The sequence below is a fragment of the Aptenodytes forsteri genome, unplaced genomic scaffold (assembly GCF_000699145.1).
Source record: "Aptenodytes forsteri isolate BGI_AS27 unplaced genomic scaffold, ASM69914v1 Scaffold29, whole genome shotgun sequence".
Taxonomy (NCBI): domain Eukaryota; kingdom Metazoa; phylum Chordata; class Aves; order Sphenisciformes; family Spheniscidae; genus Aptenodytes; species Aptenodytes forsteri.
The window spans coordinates 1,973,701-1,994,674 of NW_008794520.1; the positions used below are offsets into that span (position 1 = coordinate 1,973,701).

The window sequence follows — 20,974 nt, forward strand, 5'->3', positions numbered from 1 at the left end:
CCTCGGTGGGAGTGTTGGGTTCGGGGCCGGGGCCAGGTCCCGGCCAGAAATTTCCGAGGGGGCCGGTGTGTCCCAAATCAGGGTGATCGCTAGGAAGAGGCCGGTGGGATGCTCGTCCCCGGCAGGTCCGCGGGGCTGCGGTGAGGGGTGTCTGCTGGAAGCGCTTTCCCGTGGCTGCCGAGCACGGCCCTGCAGGTACGGGAAACCCCCTGGCACCGAGCGCAAACCCGCCTGAAACGGGGCGGGTTTTGCTGTGCCGAGTAGACCCGTGATTTGGTCCGCTTGAGCGCGGTGGGATGGTGAGGTGTAGACGGATGCACAAGTCAGGTTGTGCCCCTCAGAGAGCAGTTTGCGCTTAGGTTTCACTTTTTCATTCTCGGCTCACCAAATGCTTTGAGGAGATGAGTGGCTTCTTCCAGCAAGGGGGAAATCAGCACTGAGGTATAAAAAAATCTTGGGAAAAATCTTGGCCAGGGCCCACGGTCCCTCAGAGGCGAGCGGGGAGCGGCCGTGTGGTTTCTGTACTGATGTAGGGGCTTATAAAAGGTACGAGGGTTGGATGCTCTGTGGGGGGGACTTCAGCATTTGGTCCGTGTCGGAGTAACGAAGGATGAAAGCTGTGAAGGAATTGGAGAGGTGACTTTGTAGTGGCACTGTCCCACAGGTGATGTGACCTCGGGTGGGACTGTCCTTGTCCTGTGACCCTGGTCGGGGTGTAACCTCTGCCCGGTGGGATGCGTGGGGCTGTGACGGCCCCTTTGCTGAACAACGGGGAGCTTGGGGGAGCGTTCGTGTTCGTAATGCCTGCACCCTGCTGAGCCAAGCAGAGGACGGATGGGTACTGAGGACCCCAGATCATTTCCCTCGGTATAGTCTAAATAAAACCAATGCACGGAAAAATGCCTCCCGTGGCAAGAAACCAAAACTGAGGGACAGCGGGAGAGGAAGGCCATCGCCTACAACATCAATACTCCTGTGGGCTGAGGAGATGGAGGGCTAACAAGATTTAAATACTATATCAAGTTTAAGTTTTCTCCTCTTTTAAAATCACATTTGCTATGAAACAAATGTACAGTAATACAAGATCCCATAGTTACTGCACATATTTGATTTCCTCTGTAATTGTAAAGAAGAAAATGTTGATGACTCAACAAGTCTTTGTTTAAAAAAAACACACCAAACCCAGGAAAACATGCTTTTGGAAAGCATAATAATTTTTTATTTGTTTGTTTTGCTTTTTATTTTTGTTCTTGCTTTGTTTTGCTTTTTATTGTTAGGAACTATGCTTTGACTGTGACCTTGTAACATCACACCCATAAATAGAAGCAGGTTTAGATTCAGGGGAAACACATTTTTTCCGATGGTGGAAGAAGTAGGGCAGCCACGCCGGCTCTCTCAAGAGGTGGCGAAGGCACTGGCAGCTGTGGTAAGAGGTGTCACATACCAAGAATTAAAACCCACCAATTTGTTATCTGTAAGTTTACCGTCACTGATTAGAATTAGCTTTTTCTCAAACCCACGATGGAGGCAAATGGTAGTTATTTCCAAATTTTAAGTTACTGCTTCTTCATAGGGTAGTTTTCCCTGCAGCCCTACAGTGGATTAAGCAGCTTCCCATCTTCATCTAAGTTTAAGTGAAATGTAGCTTAACTGAAAGGATAAAACATTTTGAAAGCACGTCAGTGACGTGGGAGCTTACGTCCCGTTTCCAAAAGCCCTTAGGTACTTTGGGGCCTAAATCACTTGAACATTTTGAAAATTTTGCCCAGGGTTTGAGGAATTGAGACAGAAATTCCTCCTATCCTTTTTTCAGGTTCTCAGATTTTCAATGAGTCTCTCTAAAGCCTTGATTGTGGTAACACTTGCATATGCATTTCCATTTAGTTTGTATGAATGCACCACTGTAGTCTTTGGAAAAAATGTCTTAAGAGCTCCCCATGGACTGTAGGCTTCAAGAATTGGGGTCTGTAGCCACAACAAAAGTATGCTGATACCAACTACTGATCAAGTGTAAGCACTAATATATACCAACATGCATCGCTTCAGGTACTTGGAATAAATTAACTTCTCATTGCGAGGGTGTGCTTGCCAAAGATGGGTGCGGGAGGCAGCGCTCTGGCAGAGCTGGCTTTAAAAAACACATTAAAGACCATCAAAGAAGGATCTCAGATGGACAGAACCGACCAGGCAGGCAGCATCAGTTCCCTCTGCAGCAGCCAGCGTAGCTTGGCACAGGATGGCTCTCCTGAGCGGTGGTGAAATACGTGGTGTTTGTACTCATCCAGCACACGTGGGTCTCGCTAAGTCGTTGGGGTCCTTGGGGGAAGGCATGTTGTGCACACCTGCACGTGCACACGTGCGCACACATGCACCAGACCTCTTTCGCCCTGGAGAAGGTACACCTGAGTTGGAAGCTTCTGCTGCTGCTTTATACCGAGGTGTTCTCCTTCCCAGATACCTCTCCTGGCCATCACAGCCACTCAGCACAGCAGGTATGTCCATGGCATGCCTTGAACATGCCCCCAGGAGTATAGTGTGCTCAGGCAAAACAAGTGCTATATTCACAAGGCAGCGTCTTCACCGTAGTCATCGTCCTTCCGTGGTCCTTTTCTGGTGAAGCCACCTGCTGCCTTCTCTTGCTTTTCCTCCAGCTCCTCTCAGGTCAGTAACACTCCCTCTTCTTCCTCCTTTCCTGTTGGTCTCATCACCTGCTTGAAGGAGTGAAGAAAAATAGAGAGAAATGTAAAATAGATGTCCAGAACGGCACAGACACAGCAAGACGTTAGCAGCTTGGTGTCCCTCAACAGAAGGGACCATGTGAATTTGACTCCCCGAGCTGACCAGCGACACCCCTGCCAGTGCAGGGGAAAAGGTGAAGCGAGCTGGCTCTGCTCTCCAGGATGTCGGACCAAAGACACGCTTCTGCTGGACACAGGCAAACAGCCAGGGGCGGGAGGGGGGAGGCAGAGTGCTGTGGGGTCCCAGCATCTCAGGGCAGTGAGTTGACTTTCAGTGGAGAGCATCTCTCTCCCACCCGTCTCCCACCCATCTGGATCCCTGAACAGGACCACCTGATCAGCTGGTCGCGTTTGTCCCATCTCTCCCAGTAGCTTCCCAGGAGCTGCTGGGAAAGGCAGAGGAAGCAGAGCATGGCCCTACATGAGCTTCGTTGCCTTTCCTGGGCAAAGCGCCCCGTTTTCATGGCTGTGCGTATTCAGGGCTGGCTCAGAGCTACCTCTGTGCACTGTGTGCCGTGCCTGTGCTCCGAGGGAAGAAAGCAAGAGATCAGCAGGAGCTGGGCTGACCCCATGCCATAGGTTGTGTCTTCCCTCCACCCCAACCTGCCTCCCAGGCCATCTTCTCCCCCCATGTGGTCCTGTGCATCCTCTGAGTCACCAGGAGAGGCAAAATCAGAAAGGCGAGGGAGTGCTGATCTTGGAGACCCTTCTAACAGGCGCTGCAGCGTGGGAATAGCCAATCCAAATATTTTCATGCGCATGCAGCACAATTCCTCTGCGTCTTTCCTGGAAAGAAATAAAGAGGTTTTAAACAGCCGAAGCCTGCCAGCTCCCTGCGGTGACTGCTGAAGTCAGGTCTCGCCATCTCCAGAGCCCTCAAGCTCCCAGCAGAAGGGCACACGCTGCCTAGCGAAGAGCAGAAGAGATTTTCCCCAACTCGGTTCAGGCAGGAGCACCTCCTCTCATCGTGTCTGGCCACAGAGTGTTATTAGATCTACCTGGGAAGCTTCCACCACCCAGGGTTTTGGCTGCTTCCCCACTCTCCCCGCATTTCAGGAGGGGAAGGCTCGGAAATGGGTGAGTCACTGTGAGATAGTCGTTAACTTGGTAAGAGCAGCAAGCGAATTAAGACCCCAAAAGAAAGCAAGAGAAGCCGCATAAGACTTAAGTACGGCACCTGAAGTTGTTGTAAACCACCCCTTTATGTCACAGAACTGTGAGATGATAAGCAGGGAAAATAACCTTATTCAGAGTCACATCAGTCAGATAAAGTCCTGCGTGCTGTGTCAGCATCAGCACTGCTCTACCAAAACCCCATCCTGCTTCAGGTCTGTGCTTTCCACGGACTTACCATGAAACCTCCGGGCTTCCCAGACTTTCAGATTCCCATTTGATGAAGTTTTATTACAGGGCAGGTCTTTCTCAGGCCTCTCATTACTCTATCGACGCAGCAGGCACAGGCAGCAAGATCTTTTAGCAGAAGAGCAGAGGAAGCTCTTCAGACAAGGACTTTGCTGCAGAGAAGTGGTAACTGCAAAGGGGGGCCCCTTTGCCTTTGGAGGCAATTTGGGAGAGGAGGGTTTGGGGCTACCTATGGCAGAACCTGCTGGTAACTGTGCTTAAAAGTACATAGTTCTGATGAAAAGAGCAAGCCAAAAGTTTGTTTTCCAGTTCCATGTCGTAGGCTGGTGATTTTTCTGCTCAGCATTAATGTTGCCCATTTAACCTTGGGAAGGGAAATTGTCCCTGCGAAGTGACCACAGGCTGATGTATATCTATAGGAAAACTGCAGCTGAAATGTCTGAGCTTGTGTGGGAAAAAGAGACTATTTTGCTCCGGTGGGAAATTCCAGTAGCCCTTTCTCCTCCGCTTTCCCCTGTTTCGAAAGCTGTTTTTTAATTTTGGTCATGGTGAAGAACATCCCGTGGGTCAAGGACATGCCTTTGGCTTCACTGCTGTCTTCCAAAACCAACATCCTCAATATTTATCAATGTTTAAACCAGAGGGTGTACGGAGTGGGCAGGGTCAGTGCCTGTCAGCGGGTGATGGAGTCAGGAGGCACGTACTGAATTTGTAGGTGACACTGAGCTGTGAGGGACTGGAAATGTTTTAGAGGAGGAAAGACTAAGAATTTAAGATTGTGACAAATTGGAGAGATGGTCTAAAAAAACAGGGCACGTGTTATGTCCTGTGTGGTAGAACCGACTGACCGCATGGACACCAAGCGAGCGACCAGCCAGGCAGTGGCTGTGGGGAGCCAGAGGACGGGGTGATGGGCACCGCGGACCGTGAGTCAACGGCGTCACGCGGTTGTGCAAAAGCAAACAGCGTACTAGGATGAAGAAAGAGAAGTGGCACATTGGGGAAGTGGCATCTCGGCTCCAGCCGGTGCATTTTAGGGGCTCGATTGGAAAATGCAGTTCTGGGCATCCTTCAAGAAAAATGAGAGCAAGGAAGAGAGGCTGAGTTGTCGGACACTCAGCAAATAGCAGCTCTGAGGAAAGAGTTGGGTTTCACTCGTGCAGGAAAAACTGAAGGGAGACGTGAAACCCGTTCTCAAAATGCAGAATGTGTCTGCAGAGAAGGAGGGGGCAAATCATTTGCCGTGTCCTTTGGGGGTAAGAGAGGAAGCGGTGAGGTTAATTGGATCAAGAGATAGAGGGGAGAAAGCTGGGCTCTGCAGGAGCTTATGCAAGTGGGTTTAACAGATAAACACCTGATAAATGAGCTAATCAGATAAACACCTGCCCTGGGGCAGGGGGAGGGATGAGGACCTGTGAATGCAAAGTGCAGTGGGGTGCAGAGCGGTGGCAGGGGGACATGCAGCAACCCTAGGAGCCCATGGCAGGTCTGGGGTCACAGCAACCCTAGGAGCCCATGGCAGGTTTGGGGTCACAGCAGCCCCACAGGTCCCACAGCAGGTCTGGGGTCACAGCAACTCTGTGGGTCCCATGGCAGGTCTGTCCCCACCATATCGCAGGGGACAGCCTCAGCACCCAGCGATGCCTGCTCGGGGCAGCACCATCTCTCCCAGGGCAGGTCCCTGTCCCACCGCCCCACCCCGGCGGGCGCTGGGTGAACAGCTACCCCCTCGTTCCCATCAGCGCTCCCTATGAAGGGGACGAAGGACGGCGGTGGGGGGAGCCTGGCTCCCAGTGTTTCCTCATTCTCATGCCCTGGCTGGCGTCCCGGGTAGGTTTGCAACATGGCTTTTCTGGCTGAAGTAATACCAACGGGTGATTTATTCCCTTTGCCAGTTCCTGGTTTGCGCCATTGGGGAGTTAACTCTGCTTTGGAAGGAGAAAGAGGCAGCAAGCCTGGTTTCGCCCCCTCCTTCCCTCTCCTGCAGAGCAGAGGGGTTATTTCCAGTCAGCCTGGGCAGGACTGAAAGGTCTCTTGAAATGTACATCAGAGCTGGGGTTAAAGCAGCTTTGGATAAGCTCTTTTCTTACTTAAATCTGTTCCAGTCCCAACAGGTACATGGTACTTGCTGTGCTCCTTGGAGGGACTCTCCGGGTGTGGGAAAGAGACTTAAATGTTTTGTTTTCCCTGGAAACAAAATGGCTGTAGCCAAAAAGCGAGTATTTCTGCTCACAGCAAGACCTGAATGGAGACTTCAGGTGCTGAATGCTCCTCTCCAGCTGGGGCTTCTCTAGGGTTAACACAGCAGGAGATGCCGGCGGGCATGGCACTGTGCAGAGGACTCTGCAAACAGAAGCTGTAGGGCTTCAGCTTCATGGCTCAAAGGTCTCTCCATGCAGATTGAAAGGCCCCTGGGGGCAGAGATCACCCCTGTCCCTCCGGGGTGTGTGTGTTTGTAGGATCACGCTCCATGGAGCTGGGTGCCAGCAATGGCTGGCAGAGCCCAGAGGGACTGTCCTGGCGCAGAAAGCGGGATGTTCCTCTGCAATGACTTGACCAAGGGCTCTGCTTCATCATTTGATTCCTCCTGCAGCTTGCTGGTCTTTCAACACACGTGCTCATTAGGGGACGTAGATAATAATCACGTGCTTCATCCAAATAACCCCCAACGCAGACGCTGAAGCACAGAGGAGGCTGTGTAATGACCTGCACCGGGTTGAATGCACAGATACTCAGTGCAGTTGTGGTCAGTCTAAACAAAATCTGACCTCGGGGGAAGACACAAAAGCAGTTGTTTTAGCTAAGGTGCTGCTGGCGCAGGCTCCATACGTGAGGCTGAGCTCAGAGACGAGCTTTTGTGCAAACAGAAGCCAGTTTGGTTGCACTGGACAGGACCATTACTTGGAGCTTCTTATGAGATTGCTGCCCTGTTCTTTGGCACAGTTTGACTCAGCGATATGTTTAAGACATTGCTTTTTTTATTAGAGTTATTGTAAAACTAAGTTGTCTTTTATCTGATAAATCTGAATACCAAGGCAGTGAAATGGGTCTTGATTTTTTTTGGCCAGAACTGAAGTGAAGCCCGTGCCTTGCCACCACAGGTCGATCTTTCTTCAGGGTTTGCAACTCAAACACGGCCAGACTGCGAGTTACGGGAACCAGCTAGGCTATCCTCCTGTACCAGCGGAAGTAAAAGGGGCCCAAAAAGATGGTCTCATTGTTAAAGACTTGTTCAAGGATATCAGGGTCTTCCCAGGCAAACTTGCTGGAGTCCCGTTATCGTTAGTATCTCGGTCCCCCACGTCTGTCAAAAGAGGATAACGACTGAGCTGGCTCCCCGTTAGCGGTGGGGGATGATCTGCTTGGCAGATTGACTCTGCTGTGAGCCCAGAGACACCTGAGCAGGCTCCTGCAGCCCACTCCATCCAGAACGGCTGTCCTGCTGCAAAACCTGAGTGACGCCGCTCAGCGTGGGCGGAGAGGCAGAAAAACCTTGTTTGCCTGGCACTGAGCCTAAGCTAACAGCCTCTGCCAAACCTCAGGTGCAAAATACATCGAATTATCCGTGTTTTTCTTCTGTGAGAGCCCCTCCTTCCCTCTGCCTGGGCAACAGAGATTTGACTGCTTCGTTTCACCCAGCTTTCGTCTGTCTTATCCCATTCTTTGGGGCAGGAGTGGCCTTCTGGCCAGTTTTGGTAGGGTGCCTGGCAGAGCAGAGCTCCCCACCTTGCTCGTTGCCCATCACTGCTATTGTCCTGCAAATAATAGGTAATTGCAACGCAGTCGTTGAACTGCACACAGGAACAAGCGTGCTAGAGCTGGACATAGCATCCCCATGCAGTGATATAAGGGTGTCGTTAATAGTCTAGCTGAAGGGCAGCTTTACATTGTATTAGATATTTTAATTAGGGAACTGCTTCCCGGTTAGGATTGAAGCTAATTTACTTCCACTGGGCTGTGCTTTAAATCATCTTGTAGCTTCCTCGGTAAGAAACAGATATCCTTGAATTGCACATGCCATAACTCAGCAGGGGTAGAGTTTCCTTGATAGGGAAGATCAATAAATGAGGTTTATCTAAGGCTGCAGCATGCTGAAGATGTGTCCGAGCACCGCGGTATTCACTCTTGGCCTCCTCTGCCTCTGGGTGACTCCGCAGCATCCTGGCCACGGTGCTTTGCACTGACTTTGGGTGGGTTGACCTTGCCATGAAGAATTAGCTGTGGGAGGGAGAGTTTTAAGCAGGTAACACATTGTTCATAGGTGCAGCAAAAGCAGCGTGAGCATGGTAAGTCAGGGGAGGCGGCGGGAGAGGGAGGGTCTGCGTGCTCCACAGAGATACAGAAGTGAAAAAAACTGTTGCCTAATCAGACACTCCATTTCCAGGCATCTGTTAGGCAGAGACCACGGTGTTTGTCTTCATGAATGCGTTTACAGTGAAAGAGGGATTTTTTCCTCCTTCCTTGGGAGGATTTTGGTGCATGGCAGTGATGGCAATGCGACCCGCAGTGGCAGGCAGCAGCCAGCAGCAGGGACCGAGCTGCCTTCCCACCGAGGGCTGTGCAGCGGGGATGGGTCCTGCTCCAAAGCCCCGGCAGTCAAAGTACAACTAAAATAATCACACCAAAATCTGCAGAAAACATTTTGAGGCTTCTTACTTTTTAACTATCCTGCTGACTTCAAAGGCCATTTAATTCTGTCATCCTTTTTAATCAAAATAACTGGAGACAGCAAAGCTGTTTATCTCCAAACATTGCCAACATCTCTCTACATGTTCAGTGGCAGTTATAGGACACAGAAAACACACTACAAGAACATTTGCTTGCACCAAAATTCGTGTCCCCGTGGGAGCAGAGAGAGCGCTTTTGAGGTGCTTTAGATTGATTAGAAAATGAGTCTGCAGGTAACAGCCGCTTTGTCACCCTGAATGTTGATTTCTCTCCCCTTGGCTGAGGGCCAGAGATGCATCTCTCTATTTCAGGATAACATTTTGTGCATACAGGTGGTGGAAAAGGAGGGGGGGTGTAGGAAAGAGAGCTCGTTAGGCTGAACAATAGCGTTGGCCCTAGAACAAATAGTTCTGGCCACGAACAAATTTAGGTGGAGCAAGAAGGTTTCTAAAAAGTAAAGCAGTGAGCTTTTGATAAAGCGTCTGGTAGGAGGGGGCCAGGAAAAAACCACCAACATCTTTTCAGATAGAGCTGCTTTACTTTACATTAGGGGTTTTGCAGTATGGCTGGTTGCGGACAAAGAGGACTGGTCTGCCTATATTGCTCTCCAGCATTCCCATTGACCTGAGCTCCACTTGTGAGCTTGCTCTTCACCTCGAGAAATCCCAGGCATTCCCTTCTCCCTCCTACCGATGTGTTTCTTTTCCAAGCTGACAGCCCTTGTCATCTCTCTCCTTCTTTCCCTATGGCCGCCTTCTAGTTTTATTCCCTCTTTTTTTGCAGTGGAGTGAGCAGAACTGCACTGTGCGGTTCAGTGTATGGATTTACACAGTGGTATAGTAGTGTTTTCTGTGTTGTTTTGTATGCCTTTGCCACTAATTCCTAGATGAAACATCCTAGTGACTGTGATACACGTGGAATATACCTACGGCAGGGGTGTGTGCACAGGCAGCAGCCTGGGTTAACCCAGCTGACACAGCCAGCATCACCAAATCAGCCTTGCAGCACACGAACCCTTCTGCAGGTCTGGAACAGAAGCAGAAACCTTCAGAATGAAGTATGAGTAATTCGGAGTTTAACAGGACTGTCTTACTCACCTAGAGCATGAAAGAAAGTCTACGTGATATGTGGGGAGCAGAGGAAAGGTGTTATTAAAGGGGAGAAGTCATCATGCCTTTCTTTGGCACTTGTTTTCTCCTGAGAGCACTTCTTCCATGAACACGCATCTTTGGCCTCTGGGACAAGGGGGTGCTTGGTGAGAGGCAAGGAGAGCAGACAGACCTCTGCCATAGAAACAGTATTGTCACCATAGCCATGATTTTTTGTATCCAGAACAGGGAATTACAGTTTCAAGGTCCATCTGCTGAAAGTTTTTCTAGGCTTTCCATGAGGAGCAGGACTGAGAGATCGTGGTTGCTTTGCGAGAGATCTTCTCCCCCAGTAGCTCAGGCTCTGTTTAATGTGTGCCTGCCAGGGAGCACCGAGCTGGTATTTTCAGAGTACTGTGACCTTCAGATCTTTTTTTCTGAGTGGTTTTAACAAATTTACAGCTCATTAAAGTAAACGTATTCTTAGGGGGGGGTTAGGCCCATAGGCAGCTCTTGCCACGTGTCAGTAGTGAATTTTGGTGCTCAGGCACTTTGAATGAGGAGATCCTTCTGCAGATTCTTCTCAGTAAAGATTGACTGTCCTAAACAACCACCACCCACAAGCTCCATCTTCTCAGTATTCACTCCCTTTCCCAGATCACTTATGAGCATGTTGAAAAACACAGATCCTCAGAGAAATCCCTTGATAACCTCTTCCCATTATGAAAATTATTTATTTCTTCTTACCCTTTGTTTCCCATTGGTAACTACTCATGCAGAAGTGCCCTTCCCCTTTGCACCACTACTGCTCCAATCCCAGAAAAGCCTTGGGTGAAGGACATTTCCAAAAGCCTATGAAAAACATAACCTGTGCCGGGGACCAGGTCACCCCATCAGAGTGGTCACCTTCACTTTGAAAGAACTTGACTAGCTATAAGGCAAGACTGTACTCCGCCAAAACCAGGTTGTCTCAGTCCCCTGTATATCATGAGTTCGTTAATTATGGTCTTTATTACAATCTCTACCAGCATGCCCAATAGAAAAGCCAGATGTCCTGGTGTGTAAGTCCCCTGGGCCACCTCCTGAGCCCTTTCAAAATATGCCCTTAAGGAATTTGCTATTCCTTAAGGACAAATTTGCCATTCCTTAAGCCGGGAGGCAGATTTCAGCCACCGGTGGCACAGCCTGTGAGCAGCCTGGCAGTTCCTTGCCTGAGTTTCATCTGTCCTCCAGGGCCGGCTGGTGTGCTGCCTGTGAATTTATTGATCTGCTTAAAACCTCTCCGTGGCCTCAATATCTAATCTGTTACGGAGAGCAGAGTGTTACAGGGCAAAATTCATTAACGTTTGTAAAGCTCATCAAGATCTTCCATGAGCAAATCCCATCATGTTTTAATATATATTTTAAATGTCACAAGTAAGTTCTCATTACTCATTGAAGAGCTGAAGCAAACAGCGCTTGCCAGACCCAAATATTGGAACAGGCAAAGGCTGCAACTCTCTTCGTTTAGCACTTTTAGGACACTTTCATTTCAGCTTAAACTCCCTGCCTTGACTCTGCTCCTCCAGATCAGAAGCCACCCCCCAGCTCTCCCAGATGTGGGCTCAGGGATCCCCATGGACCCCTGGCCCTGGGCTTTTCAGAAGATGACTGCTGGCTCCACGGGGCTCTGAGAGTTGCTGGTCCTGGTCACTGTTAGGATTGCGCTGGCAGCATGAGATGCCAGCATGAAGAACAGCAAAGGATGGATGAGTGCAGCCAGCAGGTGTTGGATCACACAAACACGGGAAACCTTCCCAATACCCTTCTCCTCTGACCCAGCGTGTAGTTTTGTCCCCCTCCAATGGTGCTTGTACATTACTGCACACTTGCTGGTAGGTTTGGCAGACGGGTCCTGGGCTACTGGGACCAAAACCATATGCACTTCTGTTCAAGTGGCCTAAGTGGCATTTTTCCCACGACCGCGGATGTGGTCTGGGTCTCTGCAAGAGCTTCACAATGAACTTTCATTTCCCCTTGTTTTTCCTGCCAGGATGCCCGGAGGAGACATGGCCAAACCCCTCCTGGGCCATCGGAGCATGGAGGGTGACCCCAGCATCACTCCTGCGGCCGGCCGCACCATCGGGGTGCTGGGGAGCGGGGACTTCGCACGGTCATTGGCCATCCGCCTGGTGTGCTCCGGGTTCAAGGTGGTGGTCGGCAGCCGCAACCCAAAGCGCAAAGCCGGCCTCTTCCCTTCTGCAGCAGAAGTCACCTTCCAGGCTGATGCGGTGAAGAAGACGGATGTCATTTTTGTGGCGGTTTTCAGGGAACATTACTCCACCCTCTGTGACCTGGCTGATGTGCTGGTGGGCAAGATCCTGGTGGATGTTAGTAACAACACCGAGATCAACCATCACAAAGAATCCAACGCCGAGTACTTGGCTTCCCTGTTCCCAGCCTGCACCGTGGTCAAGGGGTTTAACGTGGTTTCTGCGTGGACGCTGCAGTCAGGTGCCAGGGATGGAAATAAGCAGGTACTGTTTTCTTCTGACAAGGGCCAAATCGCAACTGTTTCAGCAGCGGAGGTCTGGCAGCAGTAGCAAATGGCCCTAGGCTCCAGGAAAAGGGGTCTGAGTGCTGGCTGTGGCATCCAGAGACCACCCCATAGCTTCTGCATTTCTTTGCTCAGAAATGAAGTACCCCCACTTCCTTCACGCTTTGTAGTCTTTGGAGCCTCTGCCTTAGTGAAAAGTTTTCAGGGAACATTACTCCACCCTCTGTGACCTGGCTGATGTGCTGGTGGGCAAGATCCTGGTGGATGTTAGTAACAACACCGAGATCAACCATCACAAAGAATCCAACGCCGAGTACTTGGCTTCCCTGTTCCCAGCCTGCACCGTGGTCAAGGGGTTTAACGTGGTTTCTGCGTGGACGCTGCAGTCAGGTGCCAGGGATGGAAATAAGCAGGTACTGTTTTCTTCTGACAAGGGCCAAATCGCAACTGTTTCAGCAGCGGAGGTCTGGCAGCAGTAGCAAATGGCCCTAGGCTCCAGGAAAAGGGGTCTGAGTGCTGGCTGTGGCATCCAGAGACCACCCCATAGCTTCTGCATTTCTTTGCTCAGAAATGAAGTACCCCCACTTCCTTCACGCTTTGTAGTCTTTGGAGCCTCTGCCTTAGTGAAAAGTATTATTTAATTGTCTGTTTATCTAAACACAGCCAGTAAAACAAAATGGTGGTGCACACATGAAAAGAAACCTGTCCAGGAGAGAGGTCTTTGGCAGCCAAATCCCCAGCAGAAAGCCTGCCAGGAAGCATGATGCTCAGTGGAATAATGTAGGCTTCCTTTAGCGCAGCATCCCTCCTGATGCACTCGTTCCCAGCAGCCTGATCACTCTTTGCCCTCTGTGTATCTTTCTGTTCGTTGCAGGTTCTGATTTGCTCAAATAACCAAGAAGCCAAGCACACTGTAGCAGAAATTGCTCAAGCCATGGGGTTCACCCCTGTGGACATGGGCTGCATGTCGTCAGCCTGTGAGATCGAGAACATTCCCCTGCGCCTCTTGCCAGCCTGGAAAATCCCCATCTTTTTGGCTCTGGGGCTCTTTCTTTGCTTCTTCACTTACAACCTGATCCGGCAGGTCATCCACCCTTACATCAGGGAGCAGAAGAACAAGTTGTACAAGATCCCCATCGAGGTGGTCAACACAACGCTGCCTTGCGTGGCCTACGTCATGCTGTCTCTCGTCTACCTGCCCGGGGTGCTGGCAGCCTGCTCGCAGCTCTACTATGGCACCAAATACAGGCGCTTTCCAGATTGGCTCGACCAGTGGCTCCAGCACCGAAAGCAGATCGGTCTCCTCAGCTTCTTCTGTGCGGCTTTGCATACCATGTACAGCCTCTGTCTGCCCATGCGCCGCTCCCACCGCTACCAGTTAATCGAGACGGCCGTCAAGCAGGTAATGTGGGTACTCTTCAGGTCAGCACCTGTAGTAATCTTCTACACACATCCAGATGTTGGGTAGCAGGCTTAATATCTTGGCCTTTGCGTTCACTTTCCAAAGCATGTGTGGGCCAGTGGGAATAAGCTGTTATCAGTATGAGCACTTCTTCCACAAGGCAATCGCATAGCACATCCTCATGCACCCATCCGCACTGAGGACCAGCCATCTTAGCAGGGTGTTGCCCGTGCTTTTACAGCCAGGGCTAGGATCAAACTCTCCCGTGCCATTGCTCCCCAGAAGCACAGACAAGCCTTTGAAACCAGCCTTGCCCAGCACCTGGTGTGTCTGAGACTAGGGCAGAGGCAGGAAAAATGCTAGGAGAGGAGAAATCCAGTGGTGGAGGGAGCAGAGTTCCCCTCAACTTTTCTCTCTAGATTTTGGGAGATCCCCATTTGCTCGCACTGACATTCACAGTAGGTGCCTGCTGGAGTGACCAAGTCATAACCCATGGAGTTTGTTTTGTAGGAGGTGTGTCCTCATCACAACGTGCCTCCAGGAGTTTAACAAAATGATGGTGAAGAACTGGTCATAGGCTAAGAGAACAAGGAAACGGAAAAGGACTTTATTACCTTATTGAGACTCTCAGCAGTGTTTATCCAGTGTGAGATTGCTACCTTCAGGCAATTCAGCCAGCTCTGTAACCCGGCAGTGCCATGGGAAAATGTGGTTCTGCCCTTCTCCTGCCCCTGGCTTCTCACTGCTCCACCCCGCTCCCTCCTGGGATGGCACAAGCTTTGTGCAGCTGAGTGGGGAACCTGATCAAGGAATTGCCCCATAACCAGTCTGCTTTCTGTGCTGGGATATTTGCCCGAGTCTTTCCAAATGCTTGTCCCAACAGAGAGGAGGGAAGGGGCCGTGGGGGCAGCGGGGAGCAGGATGGCTGCTTTCGGCAGCAGTGCCTGTTCAAAGCATCCATCAAACAACATCCCCAGCTGCTCGGCTCCAGCCTTGAGCAGGTCCTTCTCGATTGCCACAGTTGCACATTAATCTCGGGCAAGCATCCTGTGTTCACTTCCCCTCTATCTCCTGTTTTCTAGCAACATCTTTGTTTAGTAAATTAAACCCATTTAATGGGCTAAAGAGGACGGTTCTAAATGTTGCTCTTTGCCATGCAGCATAAAACCCATCTTCCCTTCCATTAGCATGAACAATTTCCCCCCTAAATGCACTTAAAACGAAGGTTATTAGGAGACTACTGCATATTCAAGCATCTGTATTTGTTTTCATGGCTTTAAACTGACTTCTCGTTCTAATTATCTTTCCAAATGCGACTTTGGGGCTTGCTGCAGTGGTTACGGGCTGTGGGAGCTGAAAGCATTCAGCAGTTCTTCCCAGCAGGCTTCAAATCTGGTCTAGCTTGGCCAAACAGCAGTAGGATAAAAGAGCATTTTCACACCTCCCAAAACGCAGGGGCAAATAGCGCTGGAGGTGTAAATAGGAACCAGTGTTCATCCAGGAAACCTGCTTCCAAAACCAAAACTAATACAGATAAAATTGAGTTCCTCTATTTCTAAGCGCTCCGTTTTAACAAACCTTCGTTGTCATGCCAGGCTGTGGAGAAGAAGATGAATATCTGGGTAGAGGAGGAAGTCTGGAGGATGGAGATTTATATCTCTGTTGGAATAATTGCCCTGGGCTTGCTGTCGTTACTTGCCATCACTTCACTTCCATCCATCGCAAACTCTCTCAACTGGAGGGAATTCAGTTTCATTCAGGTAAAGTTGACATTTGCTGATGCCAGAGAGTGATTTTGCAGTCAGAGCCAGGCCCTCACGCAGACCACAGAGGGCAGAGGTTGACCTGCCATCCCAGCACGTCCCTGCTCTGGCACGGCCACCGCAAGCTGCACACCGGTGTCAGGGGCAAACCCTGCCACTCCACACCTCCCCATGCACCCCAGAGCCGTGGATCCCCCCCGCCCGGGAGGTGACACCGAGCGGTGACAGTGGGGCAGCGGGATGTGGTGTGTCCCAGGGGGGCCGCGCTGCTCTCACGCAGAGCTCACCCAGTCTGCAGAGGGTGCTGCTGTCTCGGGGGGAAGGGAAAATGTAATGTGTCATGGGCATCCACGTGAGGATTAGCGGCAGGCTTTGCAGGAGGGAGTCTTTAATGTCTTGGCTGAAGTTCTTTCTCACCCTGCATTTAGCAGCATTAGAGATCCTGAGAAAAAAACAGCCTGGGCTTTGCCTGCGTGACACCCCCTGCAGAGTCCTTCTTTCCCCCTCTGTGGCCGTGAGCAGCGCTGCCATTCACAGCTAAAAACCTCCTGAAGTCACACAAGGCAGAAAGACAGAAAGCCTTGGGGTCATTTTGAGAGCTCAGGGTTGTTCCCCTCCGTGGGCAAGACCCCCCTTGGAGCCGGTCGCATGCCAGTCATGCACAACATGTCGGAGATGCTGCGGGGAGTTTGCACCAGGCTGGGGAGGGCAGGCAGGTAACCCACTATGAAGAGAGCTGGCTGTGGGACGCAGATCTGCCCTGGCATTTCAGAGAGAGTGAGCTTCTGAAAAGACAACAGTTAGGAAAGCACCGGGGAAGACAGTGCAGGGGAAGGTCAGGTTTGGCAGAGCTTGCATGCACCCAAATATTCAATAGACAGGTTTGAAAAGACCTAGACCGGTCTATAAAAATGCCAGAGCTCAAGAAGCACAGAGAACTGGGTATGGTTTCAATGAAAAGTCCCATGTCTGATTCTAAAAGGTGAATTAGGAGTGCAGGGGTAATTTTTCTTTCTCCAAAGTCATTCAGTATTTTAGGAGCCTTCTTCCCACTTGCAGCAATGTCCAAGCTCCCCAGGGCCAAATTCCCATAGTGACCTGAGTCCACCACGTGGGACATTCACAAACCCCAAACTCGGGGGCTGCAGCACTCTCAGGGATGTGCTTGGAGCCAGGCTTAGGACTAACTAACAGGGATAGCAGGGAATGAAACTTCAAGTATTCCCTGCACATTAGAGCTCAATTTGAGGCCAAATTCCACTCACCGTGTCACTGTCGTATCCCATAGTCCTAAAACCCCTTGTTACTTGTGTCTCCTACATCACTGCTGCTTAGCGTGTGCCAGGCTTCAAGTCCCGCTGCAGTGGCCCGCGTGGCACCCTGACACGCGTGAGTCCCCCCAGGAGACCCTGTCCCCCCACACCTCCCCTGCGGAGCCTCTCCCACACATCACACCTAACCCTTCAAAAAGGGGAGGGCAGGGTTCGGGGATGCAGAGGTGAATATCTATCATCCAGTCTCTCCTGTTGAAGCTCTTCAGTGGCATATAAATAATTCAATATTCATTAGAGCAGGAGTTTGAAGTCTGCTCCCCGGCTTCCCCCACAAGTGCCCTGATCACCAGACGAGCAAGTCAGTTTGTCTTTTTTCCTCTCTTGCTGTGGGCTAGCTAGTAATTATTTACACTGAGTAGAAGAGCCTCACTGGGAGAACTTGACCCCAAGAGATTGTCCCTCGGAGAGAGGGGAGACCTGGCTTTAAACCTCTCTTTCAGATCGGACAACGGGAGCATATTAATTCTGGCCACCATGTCTCAGGGGAGGGCTGCAGCCTCTGGGACGTTGGATAAATTGATCCTGGCTTAGGCATCTCACACCAGGAATCCCAAATGAAGGGAAGTGTCTCCTTGCAGCCTGCATTTCCCTTTGGCTCCCCAGGCAGCCCAGCAGCTCTCCTGGAGGGTGCTGGTGGTACATCATGTAATATATACGGTGTCACGGCAGATAGTGCTGCCGCCTCCTACCAGTGTATGTAACACGGCTGTCGCATCTGCCCTTTGAGACCCCTTCCCGCATCTTTCTAAGGGTATGTCAGCGCTGGGACAGGCCGCATACGTGATGCTCGGCTCCGAAATAGCTCTTGGCTGCCCCACATGGGAACTGGCTGGCTTAGTTCGTGGAAAGATACTCGCACCTATTTCTGTCCGTGTGGGATAGAGCATGACAGTGTGACACGAGCTCTCAGCTGATCACATGCAGGAGAGGCACGGCTGGTATTGTGCCCTACTGTGGAAATATCATGTAAAAAAAGCAGGTTACAGATCTCTTAGCACGTTAGCTTCCATTTATTTTTTTTTAAATGAGGACTCTTTTAAATTATTTACTCTTCAAAAAGTTGGTGATACCTTTCTTGAGGAAATTAAGAGCAGATACAGCTACTGCTCCCAGGCTCCAGAGGTTAACATTCATGCAGTGCAATGTGATCCTCCCTGAATTAATGCACAGCGGCACAATGTAAATACAAGGGGTGAAGCACGAGGCTGCTTTCTCAAATATTTGGGATGTCTAGCACTTGACCCTTTTACAGTGCATCAGAGGCATCGTGGCTTCCCGTGCCTGGGAAAAGTGAAAGATAAGGAAAATGGGGAGCGCAGCCGCCCCAGCCAGATGTCTCCCAGAAAATGCAGCGATTTGTCACCATCTCAGTTGAACTGGCTAGTGTGTTTGTGAGACGCTCTACCAAAAGCCACATTTGAGAGAGGGCTGGGGCTTGTTACAAATCCAGGAGCCACTTTAGTCTCCTCCTTACCCAGAGCTTCCCAAGTCTGACATTTTCCAGCAGCAGTGTGTGCACCTCTATCAGTGTCATGGGATACTGCCATGCTCTTAAAATACACTTCTGTTGCCTCACGGGCCAAAAATCCCATTTGGATTGTTGCTAAGGTTTTAGAAAAAAAAAACAGTTAATTTTTATAGTAGTTCCTGCACATATACAAATTTCAATTAAATACAGTTAAATTGGATACACAGTTCCCTATGTGTCCAGTTTTGATTAACAGAAAATGTACAGGGTCTAGACACTGGATAACAGGAATGATTTGTATGTAATTCAACTTATAGGAGACATTTTTAATGTTCCCCAGTGATTTACAAATCAACTCGAATTGGCTGAGAAGTAAAAATGTGTATGATTGCCTTTACCTTCCCACCCTGAGAAGTCCTCCTGGAATTCGAAGGTTGAATTGACCTGGTTTCTTTCTTAGCTCATGTATCGCAAGATACAAAGAATCTGTCATCAGACCTTTTCTAACCCTCCTGTTGCTGAAGTGTGAGCCAGAGCCGCTTCCACAGAGCTAATGACTTCGCAGGACTGACGGTAGCAGAAGTCAGAAACATATTTGGGTCAGGAAGGGGCCGTTGGCTTTGGACACTGCCCAGACATTTCCAAATGAGGCACATGTGGCTGAATCACCTTCGCTGATGCATTACAGGGAGCCTCGCAGGCACCAAGGAGATGGGGGAGATACAAGAGAATACAGACTAGAAAATATATGCAAAGCCTGCATCAGGAAGATACCATCTTCATACAGCTGTCTTTCAGAGGGCTTTAACACCACCTTACATGGGTGGTGGTCCCGTATTCCCCATGCTGTGACAGTGCAAAAGAAACCCCTGCCACTGTTTAAAACAAAAAAACAAAAAAGTTTCATAGCCAGAAACTGCATTGAGAGGATAAACGAGAGCAGAGCTTCAAAACTCAGTGCGGTGTCAGGGCTAAGGACGCTGGCAAATCAGCCCTCGTGGGGTCCTCAGCAGGCTCTGCATTGTACTATACTGAGTATATATTGAGCTGTATGTACTGAGCCAAGCTGCGATCAGCAAAACTTCTGGGTTTTGTGCACTTACAGACCAACCTGTACCCGGCTGACAGCTTGTCTGGCGGGTGCAGCCATAGGGCCCTGCTGACCACAAGTCCTTCAGCCAACATCAGCATTGGGACCCCCCTCCCGGGCACCCCCTGCTCTCACCAGCCAGCCCCTCGTTTGTGTTACGAGCTGATCAGCCCATTGCTGCTGTCTGAGGAGCTGCCAGCACTGTTTCCAGCCACCAGTGACTGATCCACGCGTTTTTTGCCAATTAGCTTTTTACTTTCACGTGCCCCACCATCCGCACACAAAGGTGGGTCACTGAGCGCCCGTGATGGTTTGTCACCTTTTGTCCTACTAATTTCCACTCCTGTTCTCCCCCAGTACCAGCAGCGGTTGAAAGAGAACCTGTAGAGGAAGAAACTAATTATTTCCAGCTCTGACATCTCTGCCATGCATAGAGCTCTGCTCAGGCTGACTCCGAAAGCATCCTCCGCCCAGGGCAGAAAGCGTCTGCTGCCCTTGAACTTCACTCTGTCCCCTTTCCCCCTGCCCTGCTTTACATCTGTGCTCTGCCAGATGAGTCTCAAGCTGGTACTTCCAAGCTTTTGCCACCCAGAGATTTTTTTGTTTCCAGCTCTGACATCTCTGCCATGCGTAGAGCTCTGCTCAGGCTGACTCCGAAAGCATCCTCCGCCCAGGGCAGAAAGCGTCTGCTGCCCTTGAACTTCACTCTGTCCCCTTTCCCCCTGCCCTGCTTTACATCTGTGCTCTGCCAGATGAGTCTCAAGCTGGTACTTCCAAGCTTTTGCCACCCAGAGATTTTTTTGCCTGTTGGAGAGAAGTTCAGAGTCGGGAAATGATGGATGAGCTATGGGTCGGGTCCTGCTGTTAGGTTCAACTGCAATCATGGCATATTCCAGCAAACTCCTCCTTAATTTTCCAAGTGAAACCAATCTTGACCCTGTTTGGGTTTGCTGCTTGTTATCACTTTAGCTTAGGAATCAGATGTGGCTTCTGGTAAGAAGGACGGCTGTCCCTGGAGGAAAGGATGGATGCAGGGATGCACACAGGACTGAAGATCAGTTCACGGGTCTGCTCCTGACTCCTGGCATGACCTTGAGTAATGCTCAGCTGTAACACAAGAGAGAAAAGTTCCCTAACTTGGCAGGGTGTTATACAGGCGAAATCTTGGCAGGATTCAGTGACACCCACACGACTGCCTGATAGGTGCTGTAAAAGTAAAGTACCTAGATCTGGTAGCACGTTGTAGAGCTCTCCTTCCCTCCCCTGCCCAGTCCTCTCAGCTGCCTAAATGATTAGCTCTGAAGGTTAGAGGATCCTTGGTCGAGTTTGTTGGTAACAACATGGTACATTTTAAAAAGACACAGACCTGTTGGAGCGGGTCCAGAGGAGGGTCACAAAAATGATCAGGGGGATGGAACACCTCTCCTATGAAGAAAGGCTGAGAGAGCTGGGGCTGTTCAGCCTAGAGAAGAGAAGGCTTTGGGGAGACCTTCTTGCAGCCTATCAGTACTTAAAGGGGGCTTAT

At 50.3% G+C, this 20,974-nt stretch overlaps 1 protein-coding gene across 1 annotated transcript in view; it reads left to right on the top strand.

The window, feature by feature from the left end:
• Nucleotides 1-11,889: 11,889 nt before the first annotated feature.
• STEAP3 (STEAP3 metalloreductase) overlaps nt 11,890-20,974 on the top strand; it is a 13,152-nt gene continuing 4,067 nt past the window's right edge. Inside the window, exons 1-3 of the mRNA XM_009290978.1 lie at nt 11,890-12,372; nt 13,267-13,794; nt 15,390-15,554. Of these exons, the coding sequence (XP_009289253.1) occupies nt 11,890-12,372; nt 13,267-13,794; nt 15,390-15,554 (1,176 nt within the window). The remainder of the gene's footprint in view (nt 12,373-13,266; nt 13,795-15,389; nt 15,555-20,974) is intronic.